We start from the raw sequence: 27228 nt of genomic DNA on the forward strand, positions 1-27228 counted from the left end.
AGCGTGCGCCATGCGTCTCTGAACTCTAGCGCCAGCATGCAGAACATTTCTGAGGAGTGGAGAGATCCCGCGTCCCGGGATGGTGAAGGACACGGGGACGGAGCGCAGGGGAAGCCGCACGCGGACGCGGAGCGCGAGACGCTGATGATGGAGCTCACGCGCCTGGTGCAGAAGAGTGTGAGAGAGAGCAGCTGGTGGGAGAGGAGAGGAATAGACTGCAGCATCCTCACCGCAGCCTTCATCAGTTTACCGGCAGGTACACTCACTTTGACCACTGTTTCATTATCGACACAAAAAAACTGACTAGACACAGTCTCTTTGGGAGAATCTCGAAACAAATCAAATAAACTCAAAATAACTCCTACTTCGAGTCTGTTGTGTAGTTTACATTTTAAATTCAAATTACCCACCATATCTTTTTTCAATTTTCATTAGTGTATAATACACACACACACACACACACACACACATACATATATAAGGCTTTGAAATATAATTCCAATTTAATTTCCTTTTTTTTTTCATTCATGTCTGGGGTGAAACATTTTTGAAATAGTTTACATACATAAATTTACAAATAATGAAAAGAAATATAAAGTATTTAAGTAGAAATACTGAAGTAGTATTTTCTAGCAACAACAACAACAAAAAAAGAAATTAAATAAAAAATCCAATAATCTGTTTTGCATAATATTTTTTATTGATATATTTATTTATTAATGATGTAGGCAACATAAACGTTTATGTGTGTGCGGAAATTACTATTAACAACTGAATACAAATTTGAAACTTGCTTTAGCTAGAAAATATTAGCATTTTGATTTAAGTTGTGAGTGTTTTCATTCCAACACATACTTGTGTGTACTTCAGTCTGTATGAGTGTGTAAAGGTGTGTAATGTACTAATGTAGAGTTTTGGATAATGTGCATTTAAAACAAATTGTTGACTTATTAAGTCACGCAGTCCAGGGGTGTGACTGTGTGTCAGCCGGTTATTGGGTGAAACTTTGCTTTAACACTGACGCAAAAAAAACAACAACTTCAGTTTTGTGCCAAATGTTCTTTGACTTTCAATCCATACAAATCAGCTTCTGTATATAGTAAAGCTTTTTAAGCTTTCAGACACGGCTACAGTTAAAGGGACAGTTCATCCCAAAAAAAGATGTCATATTTAGTCACTTGTTTCAAACCTTTAGGAATTTATTTCTTCTGCTAAAAACAAAAGAATGAAGGCCAGACAGTTGCTGAAACTCCCCCCATCAGAAACTGTTTGGTTTACAACAATCTTAATAATATCATTTTTTTTTTTTTTTTTTTTTTTTTTACCATTCAATAGAATAAAGAACATCACACAGGTTTGGAACAAGTGAGTAAATGATGACAGAATCTTAATTTCTTAGTGAACTATCCCTTTAATATCCAAATTACCAAGGCTCCTATGGGGGTGGTTGTCATGGCGACCGGTTCGATCTGAGAGCTTCCCTCCCATTGGGCAGATCCAGTTTCCTGCAGCACTCACGCCACTGACTCGTCTTTCAGAGAGAAGCCAGTGATGGAGGTCAAGACTGCTAAATTATTAGAAAAAAAGATAATTTTGTGCTGTATTGCACTAGCCAAAAAAACAGGACATAGCATAATTTAATACTTAGCATCATCTTTTTGAAATTGTGTAGCATTTTCTCCAGTCTTTGGATGAAAGAAATATTTAAGAGCGCAAAAAAAGCAAAACAAATGACACCTAGATATTTTAAAAAGGCATGAACTACAGATACTTTGTTTTAATATGTTTTTATATAATTATGTGATTATAGTACTAGTCGCTTAAGTTTAATCTTACTTTTTATTGTTTCCCATGAGAGAAAGTAGTTTACTGTATCACCAAACTATATCAGACATCACGAATAATACATTATGATACTCAAAAGCATTACATTAAATATAACCATGGGCTGATTAAACAGCTAAACAATCAGATAATCACACTCAAACTTTCCCCGTACGGAAGCATTGTTCTCCAGACATTTCCATCAAAATACCTCATTTAGTTTTAAAAAGACACCAAATTCAACATGAATTCAAAATGACTTTTATTTATTTTTCAGATGCCAAAATTCACTGTATCTGTATTGTTTTTACAAAGTGACATCTCCATCATCTGGCCTGGCGTGCATAACACAGTGTTGTCATTCATTTGAACACATCTGTGATTAGGGATCATTTTGACAAAGTTGTTGACTGTATGCAAAACTTTTTAAAAATGCAAAGGAAAAACCTTCCTGTTTTTAGTACCATCGTTGTCATATAAACGTCCCTTTAATGTAAAAGTTTACTGGAGCATGCTTTACAAGAAAAAACTACTTCAGTCTTTCTACATCAAAATTTCAGTTTCATTCAATGTGCTACTTGATATTTATCTGTAATTAATTGTCAAACTCATTTCTACCTCAATTGTTTTATAGTGTTTTCTCAACTCATTTCTAAACCTGTTAATAGTTACGTAAAGCAAGCATTTTGTGTCATAGCTTTGATGATGGAGCATGTAGATGTCCCTGCAGATGTTTGTGTGGTGAGTCGAGCTCCGCACCCCTGCGCTGTTACACTGATGTTCTTGTGTTTGCAGGGTTCCTGTTGTTGGGTTCGTCTCAGCCGCTGTATTTCCTGTTGGGTCTGCTGATAATGGGCATTGCTCACGCTGTCATCACCGTTAAAGGGACACATCTGTCCAGTCACGGCGCGCTCAGCGAGTCTCCGGCCTGGACCGACTTCTGGGCCGTCTTCTTCATCGAAGTGAGATTTGCTGGCGATGTGAAATCATTAAACATTGCGAATCTATTGTTACACAGTAGTAAACTAATATACTTATTACATGAAAAAGCACCAAAAGAACCATGGTTTTGCCATTTCTGAGTCTTGATACTGCCACAGTACTTTCCATTTTTACATTAATTTAATTTTAGTTTCCATTTTTACTTTAATTCCATGTGTTTTGTGTCATCAGGAGTTTTTGTACTGATGTTTAAAGCAGAGTGTGTTTCACAACATTCTCTCATTAATATGAAAATGCAATGGAAAGAATTTAGCTGATAAAGTCTTCATTAATTAACTTCATGGATAAAGAGGATTGAGGTTCATTTACAGTTTCCATCCTCTCAAGAATGCAAGAGTCATATTGTTGATCATATTCTATGGTAACAGTCTGAACACACAAACACAGTGGGCCCCCAAAGAGTTATTCAACTTTATAATTGTATAAGCAGTTTTTATTGCAAATTATGTTAGCTCATCAGTTTGAGTCCAATGAATCGGATTTTATTAGTATTTCTTAATTTCTCTGTAATACTTTAAGACAGCAGCACTGAAAATATGAATGAAAAAAGCATCTTGCAAAAAGCAAGAACATCTGATTTTCCATTAAATAGTTTGCATTATTAATTATATTAATTTGTTAATTTTTTTACTGTTTTTGCTATCTACTATTTAAAATTTTCAATATTTATTATTTTTAAATTATTTTAATATTCATTAAAATATTGAATAATTAAATTAATTGATTAGCTTGATTAAATTAGTTAATAAAATATTGAATAATTGAAACAAATTAATGTATTATTTTAATTACAAAGGATACATTTGTAATAAATTGCAAAGGATAAAATTTATTGATAAAGATATGTCACTATATATATATATATATATATAACCCTAACCATATATGTATATAGTAAATCATTTAATGTAAATATTAGAATATAAATATTTAATAATATAAATATTTAATTTAATTTAATTCGTATTTTAATTCAATGATTGAATATTTAAATAAAAAAATGTATTCAGTCATCACATTAAATTAAAATCCATCATGATTTGAGGTGTTCTAAAGATCAGCTTGAGCTTCAGTGAAAGCTTGAACATTTGACCGTCTGTACAAAGAGTCTGGTACTTACAGTTGAATGAGTTCACAGTTCTCTATTTTACATTTTTACATCTTTTCTATGTTTTAAATGCTTCAAAATCTAAAAACTCTTAAATGAGGGTAGATGTTGATGAAATGCGGTGTCTTTTGTACCCCTGCATGCATCATATGACTGCTGCTCCTCTCTGGTGTTTCTCAGGTGTGCGGCTCGTTCTCAGCTCGGGCCGGTGTTCATGCTCACGTCAAGATGCATCACGCTCACACTAATGTCATCGGTTTGGGAGACTCCAGCACCTGGAAAATCCCCTTCCTTCCTCGATCCATCTACCTGTTCATCGCGCCGCTGGCCGTCCCCATCATCACACCCATCGTTGCCATCGGTGAGGACCTTTTTTTGCTTAGGACACCACATCAACCGAGTTCATTTAGCTCTGAGCTGATGTACATTTACATAAATTTACATTTGACTGTTGAGTGTATTCGCTGATACCAGCTTCATCATCAGTGAAACATATTCTCTCATGTGTTTCAGGTCAGCTGAAGGGTCAGTCTCCGTTCCAGATTGTGCGCACCGTCCTGTGTGTGTGTCTGGGGTTTTTCTCTCAGTATTACCTGCTCAGGTGTGTGTCAGGACTCTCGTGCAGCTCTGCTCTGGTGGTCATGCTTCTGTGCAGAGCCATGTTCTCCCTGCCGTACATACACGTTAACATATTTCAGGTGAGATATACATCATAGAAAAGTATAGATGCATTTTACTATATGACTATGATATATGTTTTTTGCTTGTGCACCTGGTTTTGATTATTTTTTGGAATTGCATGCTTTCTACAATTGCTTTAGACCATTGCGTCACACAACACTTGCACAACTGTTTTTGTATGTTCAGTTGTTTTTGCATGCTCAGAAAATTTAATTAAATTATTTACACCAATTATATAAAAAATTTAGTAGTCTATGGCTGTTTTGACATTCTCAGTAAATATAAATTATATATTTTATACCACTTATAAGCAGAAATCTGTAGTTGTTTTTGCATGCTCAGAAAATTAAATCGAGAATATCACTTGATATACATATGAAAATATTGGTCTTTTACATGCTGTAATTGTTTTTACATGCTCTGAAAATATAAATGTAATTATTTACACTACTTATCTGTCACGGTTTTACGCTGCCTGAAGGAATACGGAGTCGAGGATAAACAGAATAAGGCTTTTAATATATCCAACACAGGGGATATCCAACATGGAGCACAGAGGTAGACACACGTAAGTAGCAAGTGATGAATGAAGACCCGACAAAACAGAACTGAAAAGACAAGGCTTAAGTACAAAGGATAATTGGGGAAACACAGGTGGATGGAATCATTAAATTGACAGGGACATGGAACACATGAGGAAGATAATAGACACACCTGGGAACTAATCAAACTAAACACGGAAGACAGAAACTGGGTCACGGGCAAAAACAAGCTAAATGAGTCCAGGTGTGTGACAGTACTCCCCCCTCCCGGTAGGTGCGTCCTCGCACCGTAGAAACAACAGAGGGAGGCATGGGTGGGAACCTGGGAGGAGGTTCCGGTGGAGGACGGACTCCCAGGAGGGGGCCAGCAGACAGGGACCACAGAAGGAGGAGCCAAGGAGGAGACGACGGAGGAAGGAGCCAGGGAGGAGACAGGAGCAGGAGGAGCCAGATGGTCCACCAGAGACCAGCCAGGACTGAGATCCAAGGTGGAGTCGACGGCGGGAGGAGCCATGGTGAAGGAAGGGTCGACGACACCAGGGGGCCGACAGGCGGAGACTGCACCGGTGGGTGAGGAGCCCAAGATGGAGCAGCACAGCCGCAGAGCCAGGGTGACGACGAGGATCCGGAGGGCCTAGGTGGAGCTGAAGGCTCAGGCGACCAAGGTGGAGGCGGGGTCCCGGCAGACCGCTGTGGAGCCGGAGTGACCGAGGATGGAGGTGGAACCGGAGGGAAGGAGGAGCCTGACAGAGCCGGAGGGATGGAGTGACGAGGTGGAACCAGAGGAGTGGAGTCCCGAGGCGGCGGATGGTCGACGACTGACCAAGGTGGAGCCGGAGGGACGAGGGAGCCCGGTGGAGCAGGTGGGATGACAGGCCACGGTGGAGACGAGGGAGCTAAGAGCCAAGGCGGAGCCGCTGGGTCGAAGGACCGAGGAGGAGTCCAGGGCTCGGAGGCTGGAGGCGGAGACAGGGCCTTAACACGCCAAGGCGGAGCTGGAGACTGGCAGTACAGCGGCGAACCACCGCGCCCCGATGGCGCGGACTGAGGGTGAGCTGCGGGACTGACTGGCACCAGCAGGGATGGCGAGGAACTGGCTGGTCTAGGAGGAGGAGAGAGGAGAAGGATGGGAGGAAGGACAGGAGGATCAGGACTGGATGGAACCAGCGAAGGAGTAGAGGGACCAGCAGGTTTGGGAGGAGGCGGGAGAGGGAGGCTGGGAGGGAATACAGGAGACACAGAAGGTTCAGGGCTGGGCGGAACCAGCGGAGACACAGAAGATTCATGGCTGGGCAGAACCAGCGGAGACACAGAAGATTCAGAGCTGGGCGGAACCAGCGGAGAAACAGAAAATTCAGGGCTGGGCAGAACCAGCGGAGACACAGAAGATTCAGAGCTGGGCGGAACCAGCGGAGACACAGAAGATTCAGAGCTGGGCGGAACCAGCGGAGACACAGAAGATTCAGAGCTGGGCGGAACCAGCGGAGAAACAGAAAATTCAGGGCTGGGCGGAACCAGCAGAGAAACAGAAGATTCAGAGCTGGGCGGAACCAGCGGAGAAACAGAAGATTCAGAGCTGGGCGGAACCAGCGGAGAAACAGAAAATTCAGAGCTGGGCGGAACCAGCGGAGAAACAGAAAACTCAGGGCTGGGCGTAACCAGCGGAGAAACAGAAGATTCAGGGCTGGGCGTAACCAGCGGAGAAACAGAAAACTCAGGGCTGGGCGGAACCAGCGGAGAAACAGAAAACTCAGGGCTGGGCGGAACCAGCGGAAATGGAGCAGAGGAAATGACTGGAGGAGGTAGGAGTGGGAGACTGAGAGGGTATACAGGGGAATCAGGGCTGGACGGAACCAGCGGGGAAACAGGAATATTAGGGATTACCTCCGTAGACCAGTCCATCAGATCCAGAACTTGCTCCATATGACTTTCAGAGACTGCATACAGCTCACCCTCAGTCGCAGGAGTGTGGGCAGGGCTTTCCTCCACGCCCTCGATCTCCACGAGGACTCCCACGATGCACGGTGTTGCCGGCTCACACACCTGGTCAGTCGTGCTCTCGAGATCCTGTTCCCTGACAGTGGATGGCTCGGGCTCTGCGGCTGCGGTGGGCTCTGGCTCCGTGCGGCGTGATGGTGGCTGGCTGGTCTCTGGGTCGGGAGTGGGGCTGGCGAGGTCCTCTATGGGGCAGACGGTGAGAGGTGACCCATTTCTCGCCAGAGTCCACTCCACGTATGCGGCGAAATCCTCTCGAGGACCATCTTCGGACGACAACGCTCTGCATTTGGAGTTCAGGCTGGTGTTGTAGAAGGTGCAGAGCGCGCCGTCCGGGTAGCTGGTGGCATTAGCTAATAAGGAAAACCATCTGGTGTGGTCCTCGAGAGAGCGTTCTTCCTGCTTCAGCAGAAGGATGAGGAATTCGGGACGATAGAGGGGATCCATAGAAACACTAAGAAAAGAAAAGACTTTGAAAACACAAAAACAAAACGGAGGGAAGAACACGCAGTTTTCTATTTTCTCTTATTAGGTCGGGTCTTCTGTCACGGTTTTACGCTGCCTGAAGGAATACGGAGTCGAGGATAAACAGAATAAGGCTTTTAATATATCCAACACAGGGGATATCCAACATGGAGCACAGAGGTAGACACACGTAAGTAGCAAGTGATGAATGAAGACCCGACAAAACAGAACTGAAAAGACAAGGCTTAAGTACAAAGGATAATTGGGGAAACACAGGTGGACGGAATCATTAAATTGACAGGGACATGGAACACATGAGGAAGATAATAGACACACCTGGGAACTAATCAAACTAAACACGGAAGACAGAAACTGGGTCACGGGCAAAAACAAGCTAAATGAGTCCAGGTGTGTGACATTATGTCAGAAAATATAAAACAGTTGTTTGCATGATCAGAAAATATACATTTACACTACTTATCTTTAGAAAATATAAAAAATTAAGTAATTTGTGCATGTTCAGAAAGTGAAAACTAAATTGTTTATATGACATCTTCAGAAAATCTAAGAATAAATAATTCCAATTGGCTTTGCATTATTTTTTTTATTTTTTTGCATTATCAGAAAATATAAAGTATTTTAAATATAGTAGTTTTTTGACTGTTATAGTGTTTTTTGCATGCTCGGAAAATATAAACTAAAGGATCTATTCCACTTTTCACTAAACATTAAAACAGTTGGTTTTGCATGCTATGGTTGCTCATATTTACACTGCTTGTCTACAGAAAATATAAAAACTGTTAAGTTAAGGTACAGTGGTGATAGTTAAAAGACTGTTAGTATTGCATTGATCCTGACTTTTAACAGAGCACCACACAGTCCACTAACAAACTCTCTGGCCGTACAGTAACACTTCAGAACTACATTATTCTGTCGTCTCTCTAAGGCTCATAAGAGTAATCATTCAGAGTGTGAACGTTCGAAGCTATTCAGCTGAAGTCTGCATCAATCCATCCCTGTCTGTGTGTGTCTCTCCATCGTTTCCCGCGAGACCTGCTCAATGCGGCTTTGTTCTCCTCTGCTGCTCGCGGAGGTTCACAGGGTTCGTTTGTAGAAAAACATAAAACGGCGGAGAACAATTCACGCATGATTTTCCCAGGCAGAGCTAAGGGAGAATGTACTCTTGTATTGTGCTGATCCTCTGAGGTATTTTGGTTTGGTTTAAAGGGCAGCCGTCGGCTCTGAGACCCACAGCGATGTGTGAGACCTTTGTTTAGGAGTCAATGCTGTGTAGCTCTGTTCATAGTTGCAGTGTGTTACAGTATGTGTGTGTGATAAATGCTTGTATGTGCTATTGTGTTGTGTGTTTACATCAGTTTTGTCTCGTTCGGGCTCCTGTGGTGTCAGTAGGATCTTTTTGAGCCCTGAACATGTTTGGTTTCTGTGTCTCCCCTTCTGCAGCACATCGGCCTGGCAATGTTTTCTGCCACTCAGCGTCCCAAACGCATCTTCCAGATGACACACGGAGTCCTGAACCTTCCCCGAAACCCACTGCTGGACTGGACCTTCGGCCATTCCCTCATCAGCTGCCACGTGGAGCATCACCTCTTCCCATTCCTGTCTGACAACATGTGCCTGAAGGTTCATACTGACAGCCACAGCTTCTATTCACATGGAACAAAGTGTTTCTCAAACTGCAGTATATGTATAAAAAAAATTTTTTTTTAAATTATTACATTTATAAATTAACTTATTTTAATTGTTTTGATTAATTTATTATTTAATATTTAATATTTAATATTTATATTTTTATAAATGTTTATGCTGCATTTTAATTTAATAATGCAATGTGCAGGCAGGACAAGTGGAAACACAAGGGATATATATTTACAGCTTAAAGAGATAAGACACACCTGACAAGAATCAAGAGGAACCAATAAACAAACAGACTACAAACAAGGCACAGGAAACACTTCAACATAAAAGTCCAGGCAAGACATAGGGAACATGTAATAAGTTATTTAAATTAATAATTTATAAGATATAATTATAATAGTATATAAAATGTATATTTATTTATATAATATAAATAATATATTACATATACAATATTACATTTTTAAATAATGTAAATAATTGAATATTTAAAATAATTGTAAATAATTTATTAAATTAACTTAAAATGCAACCTTAACATATTAAGTATAAATAGAATTCACAAAAAGTAATAATTGAATTAATAATTGAATTAAATTCAACATTAGTCAAACAAGATTAATTAGAAAGAAAATACTAATGGATAAGGACATTCAAAAAATAAAATAAAAATAATAATAATATATATATATATATATATATATATATATATATATATATATATATATATATATATATATATGTGTGTGTGTGTGCAAGTAAAAGAAATCTGTTTAATGTACACGTTATTGATAACTTAATATTTAGATTAAAATGCAGAATAAAAAAGGGAAAAAAGTATAATCATTTAAAACAATAAATCATTGCATTTGTTTAAATAAAATTAACATGCAGCATTAACAAATCAAGTAGCATTATGATTATCAAAAATGAATATATTAATGAACTAATATTAATCTAGATTAATTAAAATAATCTAATATGTGTAATAATATGTGTAATAAATATGTATAAGTAAAAATTACTAAGAATATTTAAAATATTAAAATAATTTAAATTAAAATGCAGGATAAACATAGTATTAATATTAACAATACAATTCACAAAAAATAAATTAATGAAGCAAAATTATTCAAACAAAATTAATTTAAAATGATAAACAAATTGTTATAAACAAATGAATATATCTACTAGTAAATGAATGTTAATAATGGATATGCATGTGTTAATCGTCTCAGGTGAAGCCTATAGTGTCTCGGTATCTGAAGGAGAAGAAGTTGCCGTATCTGGAGGACGGTTATGTCTCCCGTCTGCATCTGTTCTTCCACAAATATCAGGAGCTGATGGTGTTTGCACCACCCATCACTGAACTGGTGGGAATACAGTGACGGAGAAAGAGGATGATGATGATGATGATGATGATGGGATGAAGAGCAGAAGATGAGAAGATTGACACTGAGATGATGGCTGGTGCATGAAGGCATTGGAATTAAAGTAAACTTGAAACTTGGCTCACAATTCATTTTACTTGCATAATATGATGCATTACTGAAAGAAACAGGGTATTTGACAAGAATAAAAATGTACGATGAGTACTTTCAGCCCTGGATGACATTTTAACGAAGGATAAAGAAGTTAAATATTTGTTAGTTCAGAATGATATGTGCTGTTGAAGGACCAGGAATGTGCATTAAGAAACAGGATCAAATCTGAACTCATCTCGTCTTACAAGCAATGCTGTGCATAGAGAGCATCTTTTCATTTAAAACAAAATGCATTAAAATATACTTAAAAGGAGGATTTCCTTCACATAGATTTTTAAGCAGTGCTTCCTATTCACTTCGCTAAATGACATTATTGAATGTAAAGATCATTGCCTAATGCACTAACTTCGGATCAGTGTTAATACAGCACTGCAGCGCTCATCATTCACGACCTCTGACCCCAGATCAGCTCCCAGCTTCAATATAGCTGTATGAAGACTAAAAATATGCATACAACTTTACCTAATCTACACAGGACACGCTTTGACTTTGTTCCAAAGTTTAGTGAGCTGCCTTTGCTGTCTCTTAAAGGGACAGTTCACCTAAAAATTACAATTCTGTAATTTACTCACACTAAAGTTGATCCGAACCGGTATGAATTTCTTTCACCTGCTGAACACACACACACACACACACACACACACACAAAAGATATTTAAAGAAGGTTTGTAATCAAATAGTTGACGGTAGCCATTGACTTCCATAGTAAAATTTTCATACTATGGAAGTCAATGGGTACCAATCATTGTTTGTTCAACAGCATTATCCAAAATATCTTCTTTTGTGCTCAGTTGAAGAAAGAGAATGAGTAAGTGATAGAATTGTCATTTTTGGTTGAACTTGGATGAGACTCATTTTGTTAAGCCACAACTCGTCTTACAAATAGTGGTACACACAGAAGACAATCGATTCCAATAGAGTTTGCAATGCATTATGGGAATGCCTTTAAGATTTTGACCAAATGAAAGTATCTTGAAGGTAGCATCTTTATTAAGATGTCTTAAATGCTAGATACGCAGCTCGCTGGGGTTCGGAACATAGTTTTTGTGTAGATTGAAACAAATAGGACTTTTTATTATTATTACAGCAGACATTTTTGAATTTGCTAACAACAATCCTATTATTTGAGTACAATATTAATACAGCACACAGTAGAGATAGGTACATGTAACTGTAATGAACATGAGAAATTCATTTATTTGACTCGAATATAATAATATTCACCGTATACAGTTGTACTTATGCACTGATTTGTTTATGATTCAGTGATTTTTACCAGAATCAGTCGCCTTTGACTTGCTTCCACTGTATGTTCATGAATGTAACTGTGTCTGTGAGCGTGCAAGAGAATGTTGCTCTCCTCTTTCATTTGAAATGAAGATGATACTTTAATTATACTGACCAAATAAATTGAAATAGATATTCAACTGTTTTGATGTAGTGCTACTGTACATTTATTCGGTAAGATTTTAATATAATACAAGGCTATTTATGACTTCAAATGACTTGGAATGTGGCACACAATTCATATAGATGCTTTTCTTTATACACATAAACATTACTTTAAATGAAACACATTAGGAACAACGACAGTGAAGGACATGAGAGGACCAGGCTTGGACTTTATTTTGCGTGGGGCTTATTAAAATAATTAGCATGAATCTTTCCAGTCACCTTTGGCTCACTCCCTGGAGGGTTGGTTTGACTGTTGTTGTAAAGTTGCTTTGGAAAAAGTTGCTCATCATCATTCCATCTGCATTCATCTATCTATCAGAGTGAAGGAGTTTCTAAAGGATGCACACAAGGAAGTGATCCGTTCAAATAACTATCTTCATGTCGCATGTGTTGAGAAACTTTTAGAGAAAATACATCAGGTTTCAGTACAGGTCCACCCACAGTTCTGGGGCACTGATGAGATCGTGAGAGCTGGAGATCATCATCACTGTGTTCAGCTGCTGAAGAGAGAATCTCTCTCAGGTAAAGATATTTATTTATTTGCCAATTTGCACAAAATAAAATGTAAAATAATTAATTTGAGAAAAATTTGTATAAAGTGTACACAGACACACTACCAGTCAAAATTTCTGAACAGTGAGATTTTTTTAATGTTTTTAAGAATTCTCTTCTGCTCACTGAGCCTGAATTTATTTGATCTAAAAAACAGCAAACGCAGTAATATTGTGAAATATTTTAACTAGTAAATTAACTGCTTTCTATTTGAATATATTTTTAAAATAGAATTTATTTCTGTGATTTCGAATTTTTTGCATCATTACTCCAGTCTTCATATCATATGATCTTCAGAAATCATTCTAATTTTCCGATTTGCTGCTCATTTATTATTATGTTGAAAACAGCAGAATATTTCAGGCTTTTTTGATTATCAGAAAGTTCATAAGAACAGCATTTATCTAAACTTTAAATCTGTCTTTATCATCACTTTTGATCAATTTAAAGCATCCTTGCTAAATAAAAGTATTAATTTCTATAATTTCTCTTTGAAAAAATTATATATGTGTTTGTGTGTACTCAACTGTTTTAAATATTATTAATGATAATAATAATAATAATAGTAATATTTTTGGAGCAGAATATTATAATTATTTCTGAAGATCATGTGACACTGAAGACTTGAGTAATGATGCTGAAAATACAGCTGTGTATCACAAATCAATTACGTTTTCAAATATATTCTAATAGAAAGCTCTTGTTTTAAATTGTAAAAAAAGTTTCACAATATTACTGCTTTTGATGTATTTTGGATCAAATGCAGGCTTGGTGAGCAGAAGAGAATTCTTAAAAAAAAAAAAAAGGAAAAAAAAAAACTGAAACATATTACCATAAAAAAAACTTTTGACCGGTATAGTGTGTGTGTATATATATATATATATATATATATATATATATATATATATATATATATATATATATATATATATATATATATATATATATATACATTTGTATTTGTATGTATATGTCTGTGCAGGAGTTTCCGTCGGTCACAATGAGGTTTCTGATCTTTCTGTGTGTGTCTCTTCTGCTGCTGATTAATGGTGAGAGTTTTATTCGTCATGTGCTTCAATCATATTGTAAATAGGTGAACATTCTTAATATTAATTCATTATGTTTATACTGTGTATTTAACAGGCAAAATTATCAATGGACAAACTACAGGTACAATATTGTGTGTGTGTGTGTGTGTGTGCATATGTATGTATATATGTGTGTTTTTTTTTTTTACTTATAATTTTTTTATATATTTTATAATATTTCCATCTTTAGTTTTACATAAAAATAAAATGCAAAAATCAATAATTTAATAATATTGATAATAATAATTGTATTCCTTGTATTGTATTGAAACAGAGTTTTATCAGATAAACAAAGCTAAATGTCTTTGGAATTTTGGAAATTTATGAAATGCACAAACACTCAACACTTCGGTCCATTTCATGATGCATATTCAGCAGACCATCAGTGATTAACAGTTATATTAATAATAATAATAATAATCATCATCATATCTATGTAATTAATTGTCTACATTGGCAGGAAAAGAATAGTCTGTATTTGAAAACTTACTTACTGGAAAAAACAATTGTTTTGACAAAAAGAGTGTTTTAAACAAATATTATTCAAATAAATATTTTCTTCAGCTTGCTGTATAATTGACTGGTTTAAAGTTGAAAAATGTCATCTGTCCAGATGCCACAAATTTGTTTTTCAGTTCCAACTCTAACATTCCAACTCATCTTTGACAAATTAAATGTGTGATGTGCAGATCATTACACTGATACAGCTGCATCAGAAGAAAAGATAGAAGAAGAAAGTAACCAGAAATTTAAAATATAGAATGAAATGTGCTCACAAAAATACAAATATGTCAAAATATGTCATTTGATCGGAGTCTGTAATCTTTAGTGCTGGTAAATGTCATAAAGATATTATGAAATATCTTTAAAAAAAAGTTCTTCCTCATTTCATGCATACCAATAACTGATATAAATATTAATACGATGATATATCTCAAGAATGGTTTATCGAAACCTGTTTGATTTGCTTGTGATTGTTGTTAGTAATCTCTAATAACAAGGTGCTGGGAAGTTTGTTTTAATTAAAAAAATACAGCAAAAAGCACCCAATTGTAGTTTATCCACTAATATTTTAATATTCATTACTCTGTATGATGTGTGCTGTAGATCTGCCCACTTCCAACCCTCTACGCTCCCACTTTTCCAGAGCTTTGAGTCTTTCTTTATTTTATTTTTTTATCTGAGGTATGTGTAACAGCAAAATCTAATGTGCCCACTTTAAGCTACTGAGTTGTTTGATTCTGGAGTAGCTAGGTCGGCATGCTTTCTGACTTTGATGTATTTTGTTTACTTCCTGCACAATGCACAATTTATTGGCTCCAAAAACCACTAATGCATAATGTCCAATTTAGTATCCAAACTAAAAGAGAGTCTTACAAACGTCCATCATCTGTCATGCTGTTGTGGTTAAAAACCTTTGGCCTTTCCGGATCAAACATCTACCTACAGCAGTGGGAAGGAAACCTGTTTACACTGAAATCTCTGGAATGTTCACATTAACACTCAATTGTCAACATGAGAATAACACATCACCTTTTTACACACATTTAGGCTCCTACAGTATGATAGACCTGTACTAAAACAGCGGGATTTCATGACATGTGTTCATGTGTTTATGAAATCATTTTTTAATAATAAAATAAGCTATATAGGCAATAATATTACTTAGCTAAAAATGAACTGTGTATTCCATTGCAAAAAAACAAAACAATCCCCATTCAGTTACTCGCATAGCAGGCAAACTATAAAAAGCCTTTATTGTAAGACATGGCTACATGTAAAAAACACCAATGTGTATCAGCCCAAGCAGGCGTTCAGCAGGGTGTTAGACAACAGAGAATGAGAACCAGTTAAACAGATACACCTGTGACTACATTTTCACAATCGAACTACTAGATGTCTCTTAGAAGTTTATAAACTTTCTCTGAATAAATACATCTGTGACTATACATTTTTAGATTCTGATCACTAGATCTATCTTGGGTATTTACATAATATCATTTGTTGAATAAAGTTTTCTTCGGAAATGAGCCTTTAAAAAAAATAGTGGAGCGTTCCTTTAAGCAGTGAAATAATCAATGGACAAACTTTCAAGTACAAACTTTATTTTTGCTTTAAAACTTGATCATATTTTAGCCTAATGTGTTTATTTGTGCCATTTGTGAAATGCACAAATTCCAAACAGTTCTGTTCAGTCCATTTCACGATGCATGCAGATTCAGAAAGTATGTTTTGTTTTGACATTAAAATAGTTTTTGGACAACAGGACAAAAAAATATCTTCACCTCAAAAGTTAGGTGTTAAGGCTGCATATTTGACCGATTCAGAGTCTCACTATTGCTAAAATATAATCAACTCAGATTGAAAATCATGCCACACGTTTGTTTTTCAGTCTGTGTGGGGCTCATAAAATCAGCCGCAATACACAGAGATAATCTACTGTCCAGTCAGTTGGCCATTATGAAAACATAACATCCAGATGAACAGAACAAGAAAAACTCATTAGGCGATTTTTATATCTCTGAACTTCTGAACTTATTTCTTATGATTCCAACTTTACATCTCACATCTATGACTTTCTGTAATAACTGATCATTTATACACTATATATATATATATATATATATATATATATATATATATATATATATAGGCTAGTGTTTCAATTTAGATGAGAACTGAGTCCTCTTCTATTGTCCTTTTCAAACACTTGCGGCCTTGGACACTTGAGAGCACGTGCATGCGAAAGGAAGTATTGTGGCAAAATTAAATCAACTCTCCTCAGCATAAGAGACCGGCTCACTTTTGGGTTATAATTAAAAAGAAAGCTTTTATTCCTTTGCAAAGAAGGTCAGACAGTCATAGAGTAACACTGAGTTCCTGCAATCAAGGTTACAAAGTCTTAGCAGCTGTATTTTTCCATGGATAACATAAAACACACTCTCTGTGGTTTGTTTCTCACACATTTAGGACTTTGATGACCCTCTCAGGTCATTCTCAGACATCTGTTTGCCCCTCGGGTTTGTGGGTTTGCATTTTTATGATTCGGTCTACTGTCCATGTCCAGAAAGGTAAGAAAAACATCATCAAAGTAGTCCATGTGACATCAGAGGGTCCGTTAGAATGTTTTGAAGCATCGAAAATATATTTTGGTCAAAAAATAGCAAAAACTACGATTTTATTCAGCATTGTCTTCTCTTCCGTGTCTGTTGTAAGACAGTTCAAAACAAAGCAGTTGGTGATATCCTGTTCGCGAACGAAGAATTGTAACCGGATCTTTTTGAACCAGTTCACCAAATCGAACTGAATCATTTTAAACGGTTCGCATCTCCAATACGCATTAATCCGCAAATGACTTAAGCTGTTAACTTTTTTAATGTGGCTGACACTTCCTCCAACATAGAAAGCTGGTTGAACACAGTTCACTCAAGTGTCTTTGCATTGAATGGAAGAAGGGATACCGGTCTGTAGTTTTCAAGAAGCGCTGGATTTAGAGATGGTTTCTTAAGCAGTGGTCTTACCCGAGCCTGCTTGAATGAAGAGAGGAGTTGATAATGTGAGTAAGCGAAGGTATGACTGAAGGAGAGATCGCTTGAAGGAGGTCAGTGGGGATCGGATCAAGTGGACAAGTAGTAGGATGATTGGACAGGAGAAGTTTGGAAACGTCCATCTCTGAGAGATGGAGGAGGTGGTGGAGGCGGATTAAGAAGAGCAGAGGATGTTTTGGTAGTAGGATGTTTTAGCAGTGAAGACATTTGCAGAGAAGCAAGAGAGGAGAGACTGATAAACACTGAGGTTGGTAGAGTTTCTTGATTTATGCTATTTCCTCTCTGCAGCCCTGAGTTTAGAGCGATGTTCACTGAGAACCTGAGACAGCCAGGGGGGAGATGGGGTGGTGTGTGCTGGTCTAGATGACAGTGGGCAAAAGTTGTCCAAGTAATCGGATAAAGTGGAGCAAAGAGTGTCCGTAGCACTGTTCGAGTCCAGAGCTGAAGACTGAGATAGTGAAGGAAATGAGGATGAAACCACAGAAGATGGAGGGAGAGAGTGAGCGTAGGTTCCATCGAAAGGTGACCTGCGTTGGAGTGTGAGCCGCTTCAGGAGTCAGTGCTAGGTTAGCAGTAATGAGGAAGTGGTCTGAGGTGTGCAGTGGAGCAACTGAATAGTTGTCCACAGAGCAACAGCGCGTGTAGATGAGGTCCAGTTGGTTGCCTGATTTGTGTGTCGCTGTAGTACACTCGCTTGAGATCAAATGAGGTGAGCAGAGTTTTGAAGTCAGCAGCCTGGGGTTTATCTAGGTGGATGCTGAAGTCACCAAGCAGTACCAGAGAAGTACCATCTTCGGGAAAGTTCGATAGCAGCACATCCAACTCCTCCAAGAAGTTTCCCTATTTACCTGGGGGATGATACAATTTTAACAGGGTGGGTTATAGTAATGGCATGCGATTCAAATGAACCATTACCTGTAGGTGATGGCTGAAGATCAAATTTCCATTCCGTTCCATATAAATAGCTTATCACAAAAAAAATGCCAGTTTATTTGGATTTACACTTTTGACATGCACACACTGCATGAATATCCAGGGTTTCGCACTGTTACCGCATACTGTTTTTAAAAGCACATGTGATATTTATCTAATTTGGGTCCTAATTGCGCAACAACCAGCATATGAACTGTTGTACAGAAATTTAAAAAATGAAATTGTAAATGTGCCCCTTCCCCACCCAAGTCGTCTGTTAATGAGTCTTAAACAGGGACTGGTGGGATGTTGTGCTGCTCCACTTCATAGACACTGAGTGAAAAAGGTAGTTTTATAATGAGACATTATGCTATTTCTACGTCACTGCGCATAAGTAGTACTTTCCAGTTCGGTTTTCAATCCTATCAAGTGTTTACATGTCCTCTGGCTCGGATTACACCCCTTACAATCCGATCGAAATTTTATCTGATTACTGTCATGACTCTGGACCCGGTGTGTCTCCTTCTCACCACCAGAGGGCGCCTATCCCAAATGTTTCCATGTTCCCGACATATCTGGATGCTAAAATAATATTTAATATATAGTGTTTACTTTCATTGACATAAAACATCATCTTTCACATCGGCTTTATCAGCACAGTGAGGTTCGGTCACGCTGAATGCAACATTTGTACAAACGGAGCAGAGTAGCTTTTTATTTGTTTCTTTAACGTTATTTATTTATTTTGATAATGAACAGGCTTTAATATAGCAAAATAATATTGTGTCAGCGCAATGGTCATAACAAAGCTGATTGGTTATATGCTAGGAGCAAGACATTAGCCTATTCAAAGCTTTCAGCTTTTGCAAAATAATTAAAACTATAAAGCTTTTGCTAAATGGGCCTATAAGAAACTTCTCTCTGCTATTTCGTTTTCCTTTCCGAAAACTGTGGAACGTGTCACAATGAATCGTAATTTAGCACATTTTTTCTTTCGTTTTGTTAATCTGTCGATATGATTTAAGTGAAATATATTTAGTGTATATGCCTATTCCTTTTTATGTAAGCATATAGTTTTTCTGTATTCTCTATTCACAGAAGCGCTGCAGGTGCGTGTGATCTTTTGAATTCATCTCTCACTATCCTCCTATAAACTCTAAGGGCTATGCATTGCGACTTGCCTATGATGAGTTCATTACATTTGCTTCAATAAAACTGAACGTAACTTTTTCGGAAACTATCAAAAATATGCCATTACAAAAGAAGAAAAACACAATGAAAATGAAAAAAAAAAATGAACTCAGTCGCACAAAACAGAATCTTCAAATATGCTTCATTTTTTGTTAATTTTTTTTTTTCAAAGATTCGTTTTTGCTAATCGTGAATTCTGAATGCATTGCCACAGATTTCGCTTATGCTTTGCAGTTTTTCGTTTGGTGTTTTGACACAAACCTCTTGCTAACAGTGATCAATATTATTCGCATATTAAGTAATACAAGGCACAACGTATTGCATACAATTCACAGCGAGAGCTTTTTCTTTTTTTATTAATTCAGAAAACAAAAACATACCCCCCCCCCCCCCCAAAAAAAAAAAAAATCAATAAAGAATACAATAGAACTAAAGGAAAGAAAAAGAAACTAAAGGCCAAAATCTAAACAAAATTACAAAAGGAGATCAAAGGCAGAGCAAATTCTAACAGTCCTTAAAGCTTTCTTATTAGTAGATACTGAGATTACATTAAAATAGTTTTCCATTTCTTTTAGGAAAACAGAGAAGACAGGTTTACAGTGGGAGAATTTGCATTTTTGAATGTGAAATTTGCTTAGGAATTATTATTTTTTTAATTAATAACAAAACTGATATTTTAGTTTGTGGGGTCAGAGTCATAATACCCAGATATAATGCTTTTCATATGTACTGAGAAGCCTGGCAAAATCTTACACTTGACAAACACACCAATGTCATCCCAAAGTTTTGAAGTTTACGGCTCTCGCTATGATCAGTGCAGTCGCTACAGATCTGAACCAATCCAAGTTAAAGCTTGTCCTGGAGATTATTATGTCTACAAATTTACCAGACCAACTGTTTCAATCCCATTACCAGTATATTGTGCAGGTATGCTGTACTTTCATTCATTATTATATCTGACATGCTTATCATCAGTTGTACTTTTGTTTTTTATATTATTATCTTGAATAAATTAAATCTGATGTATGTGATGTTCTCTTTCTGCCTCTTTATAATAGTACCTTTCACCACCCCAAGTGTGGACCCCTGCTATAACTACACCAGTCTGGATGAGCCTTGGAGAGCCACTGACTATTCTAATAATATCTCTTACTACAATATCATGTGTGATTATAATGTGGAGTGGAATGGCTGGTACAGGATGTTCTACAATGGTCAAAATGCCCGGATGCCAGAATCATGTGTTAATTATGGCATGTGTGGCACTGTTTACCCACTGTCACTCAACGGCCCTCACCCACAGCTGGAAGATGGAGTGGTCCTCCGTCAGGTCTGTACTTCTTTATGGGGTGGCTGCTGTGATTTATCATCCCACCCTATAAGAGTCAAAGCCTGTCCTGGAAATTACTATGTTTATGAGTTTGTCAAGCCAATGTTTTGTGGAGCTTACTGTGTAGGTGAGTATTTACTAGTATGTAATTAAATTTACTTTTCTAAGTTGTGTTTAAAAATGTTTTATACTGATATAAAAAATTATAAAATATTCATAGCAGAAGCCTCAATCCAGTCCATCCCATCAGTGTCTACAACAACAGAGAGGATTTCACCCACAGAACCCATTACTCCACCAATCACAACCACTGGTACTGTCGTTTTCTTTTTAAACCTCATGAATATCTTTTTACTCATTTATTTTTATTACAAATAGTCTCTTAAAATGCCTCTTTCTGTCCCATTACAAAAGAATATAGCATATAACTATAGTTAAAGTAGTATAACTCAGATTAAATAGAATTTGGCACAAAGAAGATACAATTTAATAAGTGTTTTATGCGCAGACCACCAAACACAAAGAAATAAGAGGCTAAATGTTTTTACAAATAGTTCTTCTCAAAGTCAAGTTATTCCGTTGCAAATGTTAATTATTTGTTTCGGCAAAATAAAGGTAGATATACGAACTCAAGTCAGTTTTCAACTTAGTCTTTTATATTGCCCCAGTAAATCGACTCGAGGAAAAGGACTCTTGAATATTTTAAAAGCAACTCAAGTCTTTGATCCTTAAATATTTCTGTAACTGATTTTCATCATGTCAAGATATGATACAGTCCATTATACTATAAACAAAGTAGATTTAATATGGTGCTCATTGTGTGTTATAAATAATCATACTCTTAAAAATTATAACCACAAATATGTAAATATTATGATGTATTATAATTTTTTTTATAATTATTCATGAGTTGATATACCATTATAAGTGTTTTTATATATATATATATATATATATATATATATATATATATATATATATATATATATATATATATATATATATATAGGCCTATATATATATATTTATTTATTAGGGGTGTAACAAAATTCATGGTTCGGTTCGATATGATACACTGATGTCACAGTTCGGTTCGGTACGTTTTAGATACAGGAAAAATTAAAAACCTCTCAACTTTTCAGAATGCCGCAAGCGCACCGCAGGTCATGTGACAAGAACTAACCAATCAGCTTCATCCTTTCCCGTAACAACGTTTAAAACTCAGCCAAGATGAAGGAACAGCTGATCATAGTTGTATATGGATTGAAATTTTGAAATAAATTTAATAGCAGAGCTACTGCAAGAGATTTTTAGAGCTGCAAATCCATTTATCCTTTGCTTAAATTTCCGCGTCTTCATGGAGAGAGCACGTCATGGTTGCTTAGCAAAGGCAGACGCCTCAGGGGCGCAACTGCCCGAGCGCTTTGGAAAGGAGGAGAAAGACGCGCTTAGCGTTTTCCATGCGTTTTTAGGCACGATATGTGAACGGCCCCTAAGGCGCTCCCTCACTCAGCACGCGCTGAAGGCTCCTTGCAAAATGTCTAATGCATTTAACAGACCAGAAATAGAAGATCTTCCAATAACCAACAGGTCTGGTGTTTGGGTGCACTTTGGATTCCCTGTAAGCCATGGTGATGATAGAATGAATGGTAAATAGTAAGGTCTCATATCCGCGGCTATAACGTAAATTAAGCCTACCAATCTTTTGCCCTGTTTGAATCAGTTGGAAATGTCTGCATAAATGCTGCAGGGATAGTTTGTTGCGTGTATGTTTCTCCTTTTTTTCGTCTTTTCCCAGATACTGACACACAAAGGTGATGTCGGCGTAAATGAGTTGACATGTTTGAAGTATTCCCGCTGGTGTTTTTTTATTTTTGTAATGTATGTACTATTGGGTATCAGCATTCTGTGATAAGCCTGCCCTCTAGTGGTGACTCATAAAAGTGACGTATTGAAGTTAACAGTTCAGAGTAAAAACAATGTGAGTTAACACGACTCGATTGTCTGCTGTGTGTATCATTCATTCTGCCAACATACACAACAAAATTGGCGACGAGGTCTGGATCAACAACTACAGATGCGTCAACAAGACTTTAATGGACATGTAACAGGAAGAGATTGTGAAAAGACAGCGTGAGTCACATGAAAGAAAGAGAAGCCAATTAAAGTGTAAAGCTAAACTGCAAACGAGCAAAAATGTCAATGATTGGAACAATCACCGCTTTTGATAGTAATGCTGAAGATTGGGGAACTTATGTGGAAAGAGTGGAATTATACTGTGAGGCTAATGATGTTGCAGATGATAAGAAGGTGGCTGTTTTGCTGAGCGTGATGGGAGCAAAGACGTATGGACTGCTCCGTAGTTTGTTAACCCCTGAAAAGCCAGCGGATAAAACATTTCAGCAAATAGTGGACATTCTAAATGAACATTTAAACCCCAAACCCCTATTAATTGCGGAAAGATTCAGATTCCATAAGCGTAACCAAGCAAAAGGAGAAAGCATTCCTGAATATATAGCTGAGCTACGCCGATTGTCAGAACATTGTCAATTTGGAGCTGGACTGGCAGATGCATTAAGAGACAGGCTTGTGTGTGGAATGCACAATGAAAGCACACAAAAAAGACTGTTGACAGAAAAAGACTTGACACTCGATCGTGCACTGAACATAGCAATATCCATGGAGACTGCAGCAAAAGATGCATTGGAATTGCAACAAAAAACAATGGAATGTGCAACAAATAAGCTGTCACTGAAATTGGAAAGAAAACAGAAATGTTATCGCTGCGGAAAAATGTCTCATGATGCGAATGACTGCTGGTTCAAAGATAAAGAGTGCAGAAAATGCCATAAAAATGGGCACATCGAACGTGTATGCAAAATGGGCAGACAGAGGATACAAAAAGACAGAACACACAAAGTGAAACGTAAATCCGCCACTGTACATCAAGTTACTGAAAATGAAACAAACACAAGTTCAGGTACAGATGATCTTTCATGTTTGGAACTGTACAGTATTAAGGAGACTGATCGAAGAGTTATTTGGCTTACACCAGAAGTGTCAGGAGTCAAACTAAAAATGGAGTTAGACACTGGATCGGCCTTATCAGTCATCTCAGCAGCTGATTACCAGCGACTGTTCTCAAAAATACCACTGCAAAGCACATCAGTGATATTAAAGACCTATACTGGTGAAAAAGTGTCTCCGAAAGGGAAATTACCAGTAATTGTGAAGTACAAAGAAAATCAGCAGCAACTGAACTTGTATGTGTTGGAAAATGGAGGGCCTGCATTGTTTGGACGTGAGTGGCTGAGGAAAATACCTGTGGACTGGCACACAATAAAAAACCTGGATGTGTCCCAGCAAGTCAATAACAAAGAGACACAAAAGACCCTAGTGCAAATTATAGAAAATGCAGAACCTGTGTTTCAGAAAGGAATAGGAACACTTAAGGGAATAAAAGCAAATCTGGAGTTGGAAGAAAACACTTCTCCAAAATTCTTTAAAGCTCGCCCAGTCCCGTACGCAATTCGTCCCAAGGTGGAGGCAGAGCTGGAAAATTTGGAAAAAATGGGAATTCTGACAAGGGTTGAATGGAGCGAATGGGCAACACCCATAGTCCCAGTGATCAAAAAAGGGAAAGCAGGAGATGTGCGTATTTGCGGGGATTTTAAAGTGACCATTAATCCAGCGCTTCATGCAGTACAGTATCCCCTGCCACGCATTGAAGACATTTTTGCATCCTTGTCTGGTGGAGAACACTTCTCAAAAATTGACCTAGCCCAAGCTTACCTCCAAATGGAGATGGATGAGAAATCCAAGAAATTCTTGACCATCAACACACATAAAGGGCTCTATCAGTACAACCGTCTTGTTTTTGGAATTGCCTCAGCCCCTGCTTTGTGGCAGAGAGCGATGGACCAGGTGTTGCAGGGTATCCCGGGAACGCAGTGTTACCTGGATGATATCATTGTAACGGGGAAGGATGATTCAGATCACCTCCAAAACTTGCAACGGGTGCTGATGAGATTGTGTGAGTATGGACTAAGAGCCAACAAAGAAAAATGTGAGTTCTTTAAGTCTCAGATTTCTTACTGTGGTCATGTGATAGACAAAGATGGTCTACACAAGTCACAAGACAAAATTGAAGCTGTGCTAAAGGCGCCACACCCACAAAATGTGTCTCAACTGCGATCATATCTCGGACTTGTGAACTATTACCACAAATTTCTTCCAAACCTCTCCACTGTACTACATCCTTTGAATGCATTGTTGCAAACAAAGACACAGTGGAAATGGTCGGACAGCTGTGAACAAGCTTTCCAAGAGACCAAAAGGCTCATAACTTCTGATGTAGTGCTGACACACTTCAACCCATCTATGCCTATCAGACTGGCGTGCGATGCATCACCATATGGAATTGGCGCAGTGCTGTCACACAAGTTTCCAGATGGCACTGAAAAACCGATAGCCTTCGCATCTAGATCACTAACGACAGCAGAACGTAACTATGCACAAATAGACCGTGAAGCACTTAGTCTCGTGTGGGGTGTAAAAAAATTCCACCATTATCTGTATGGTCAAAGGTTTACCCTGATCACAGATCATCAGCCCTTGGTCTCGATCTTCAATGTTCGGAAGGGTGTCTCAGCGATGGCCTCAGCACGGCTGCAGCGTTGGTCACTCTTTTTGGGTGCTCACCAATATGATATCGAGTACAAAGGCACCAAACTACACGGTAATGCTGATGGCTTGTCACGTCTTCCACTAAAGTTGACAGAAGAGTCAAAGGCGATGGATCCAGCTGACGTGTTTCAAACCTCAATTGTGAGTCAGTTTCCTGTGACAAATGCCACTATTCAGAGAGAAACCCGCAATGACCCAACATTGTCTAAGGTCTATGATATCACTGTACATGGGTGGCCGACAAAAGGGAACTCCCTATATCCAGCATTCGCAGCGAGGAGAGAACAGCTTTCTGTGTGTCAAGGAACTCTAATGTGTGGCTTACGAGTCGTCATTCCCTCCAAATTGCGCAGTAAGATGCTAGACACACTGCATGAAGGACATTTGGGCACTGTAAAAATGAAAAACCTTGCCCGCAGTTACATGTGGTGGCCGGGAATCGACAAACAGATTGAGGATCTGGCAAAGGCTTGTCCAGGATGTCAAAAGACACAGAACTCTCCGCCATTAGCTCCCTTGCATCCCTGGGAATGGCCGTCAACACCGTGGCAAAGAGTGCATGTCGACTTTGCTGGACCATTCAAGGACTCCATGTTCTTGATCGCCGTGGACGCGCATTCTAAGTGGCCTGAAGTTGTTCTAATGAAGACAACCACATCCGAAAAGACTGTTTCTGTGCTAAGAACAATATTCTCCAGAAATGGGCTGCCAGAACAGATATGCACGGATAATGGACGACAGTTTGTCTCAGACGAGTTTCAGAAATTCATGAAGCTGAACGGAGTCAAGCACATTACTTCCGCACCATACCATCCTGCCACTAATGGCTTGGCAGAAAGGTTTGTACAAACCTTCAAGAAAGCAATAAAAGCAATGGATAATGACACTATCTCGCTCCAACACAAAATAGACAACTTCCTTTTCATGTACAGAAATGCCACTCACTCCACGACTGGTCAAACACCAGCGATGATGTTCCTGAAGAGGAATTTAAGATCTCGTTTGGATCTCATCAAACCTGATGTTCGACGAGATGTAGAAAACAAACAATTTGTGCACATGAACAATAGACAAACAAGAAACTTTCAAGTAGGACAAGAAGTCTTAGCACGTGACTACAGACTGGAAAAGTGGCAGCCAGGTACCATCACCACCAGAACTGGACCCTTGATGTACACAGTAAAGGTTGGAGACAACACATGGAGACGGCATGCAGATCAGCTGGTGGATCGTCAGACAAAATCCTCGCTGTTACCTGTTTCTGATTCACCTGACAATGTCCCTGATGTAAATGACAAGGTCAATGATGCTGTTGAGACTGCCCCTCTTACCTCAGTTAACACAAACGATTCTGAACCACAAAATGATGAACCAGATGGGACGATTCCAGTTACACCTGAACAGCACCCAGGTTCACAGAGACGTTATCCTGAGAGATGTAGGAAACCTCCCCAAAGGCTTGATTTGTAGTTGTGTTTTAGTTGGCAACATTGTTCAGGTTAATTGTAAATGTTATGCAGTAAGTTTATAGTTATGTATTTCTTGTTTCTTAGGTTGATTAATCTAGGGGGGGAGGAAAGTGTAATGTATGTACTATTGGGTATCAGCATTCTGTGATAAGCCTGCCCTCTAGTGGTGACTCATAAAAG

The 27228-nt window shown here is 38.0% G+C and overlaps 2 protein-coding genes across 6 annotated transcripts in view; both read left to right on the forward strand.

Moving 5' to 3' along the window:
• The window catches only part of LOC128025533 (fatty acid desaturase 6), a 12371-nt gene extending 127 nt beyond the window's left edge, over positions 1-12244 (forward strand). Inside the window, exons 1-6 of the mRNA XM_052611978.1 lie at positions 1-256; positions 2620-2786; positions 4115-4295; positions 4448-4632; positions 9079-9258; positions 10512-12244. The exon at positions 1-256 is cut by the window's left edge and continues 127 nt beyond it. Of these exons, the coding sequence (XP_052467938.1) occupies positions 37-256; positions 2620-2786; positions 4115-4295; positions 4448-4632; positions 9079-9258; positions 10512-10661 (1083 nt within the window). The 5' untranslated portion in view covers positions 1-36 and the 3' untranslated portion in view covers positions 10662-12244. The remainder of the gene's footprint in view (positions 257-2619; positions 2787-4114; positions 4296-4447; positions 4633-9078; positions 9259-10511) is intronic.
• A 189-nt stretch (positions 12245-12433) lies between these two features.
• Positions 12434-27228, forward strand: part of LOC128025534 (nidogen-1-like) — a 95410-nt gene continuing 80615 nt past the window's right edge. For all 5 annotated transcript variants that reach the window (XR_008186174.1, XM_052611982.1, XM_052611981.1 and 2 more), the window contains exons 1-5: positions 12434-12794; positions 13807-13873; positions 13968-13994; positions 20622-21020; positions 21114-21206. Coding sequence is in view for 4 of the 5 variants with exons in the window: in XM_052611982.1 (XP_052467942.1) it covers positions 13825-13873; positions 13968-13994; positions 20622-21020; positions 21114-21206 (568 nt within the window). In the remaining variant the exon portion in view is untranslated. The remainder of the gene's footprint in view (positions 12795-13806; positions 13874-13967; positions 13995-20621; positions 21021-21113; positions 21207-27228) is intronic.

This window comes from Carassius gibelio, chromosome A12 (genome assembly GCF_023724105.1).
Source record: "Carassius gibelio isolate Cgi1373 ecotype wild population from Czech Republic chromosome A12, carGib1.2-hapl.c, whole genome shotgun sequence".
NCBI classification, from domain to species: Eukaryota; Metazoa; Chordata; class Actinopteri; order Cypriniformes; family Cyprinidae; genus Carassius; species Carassius gibelio.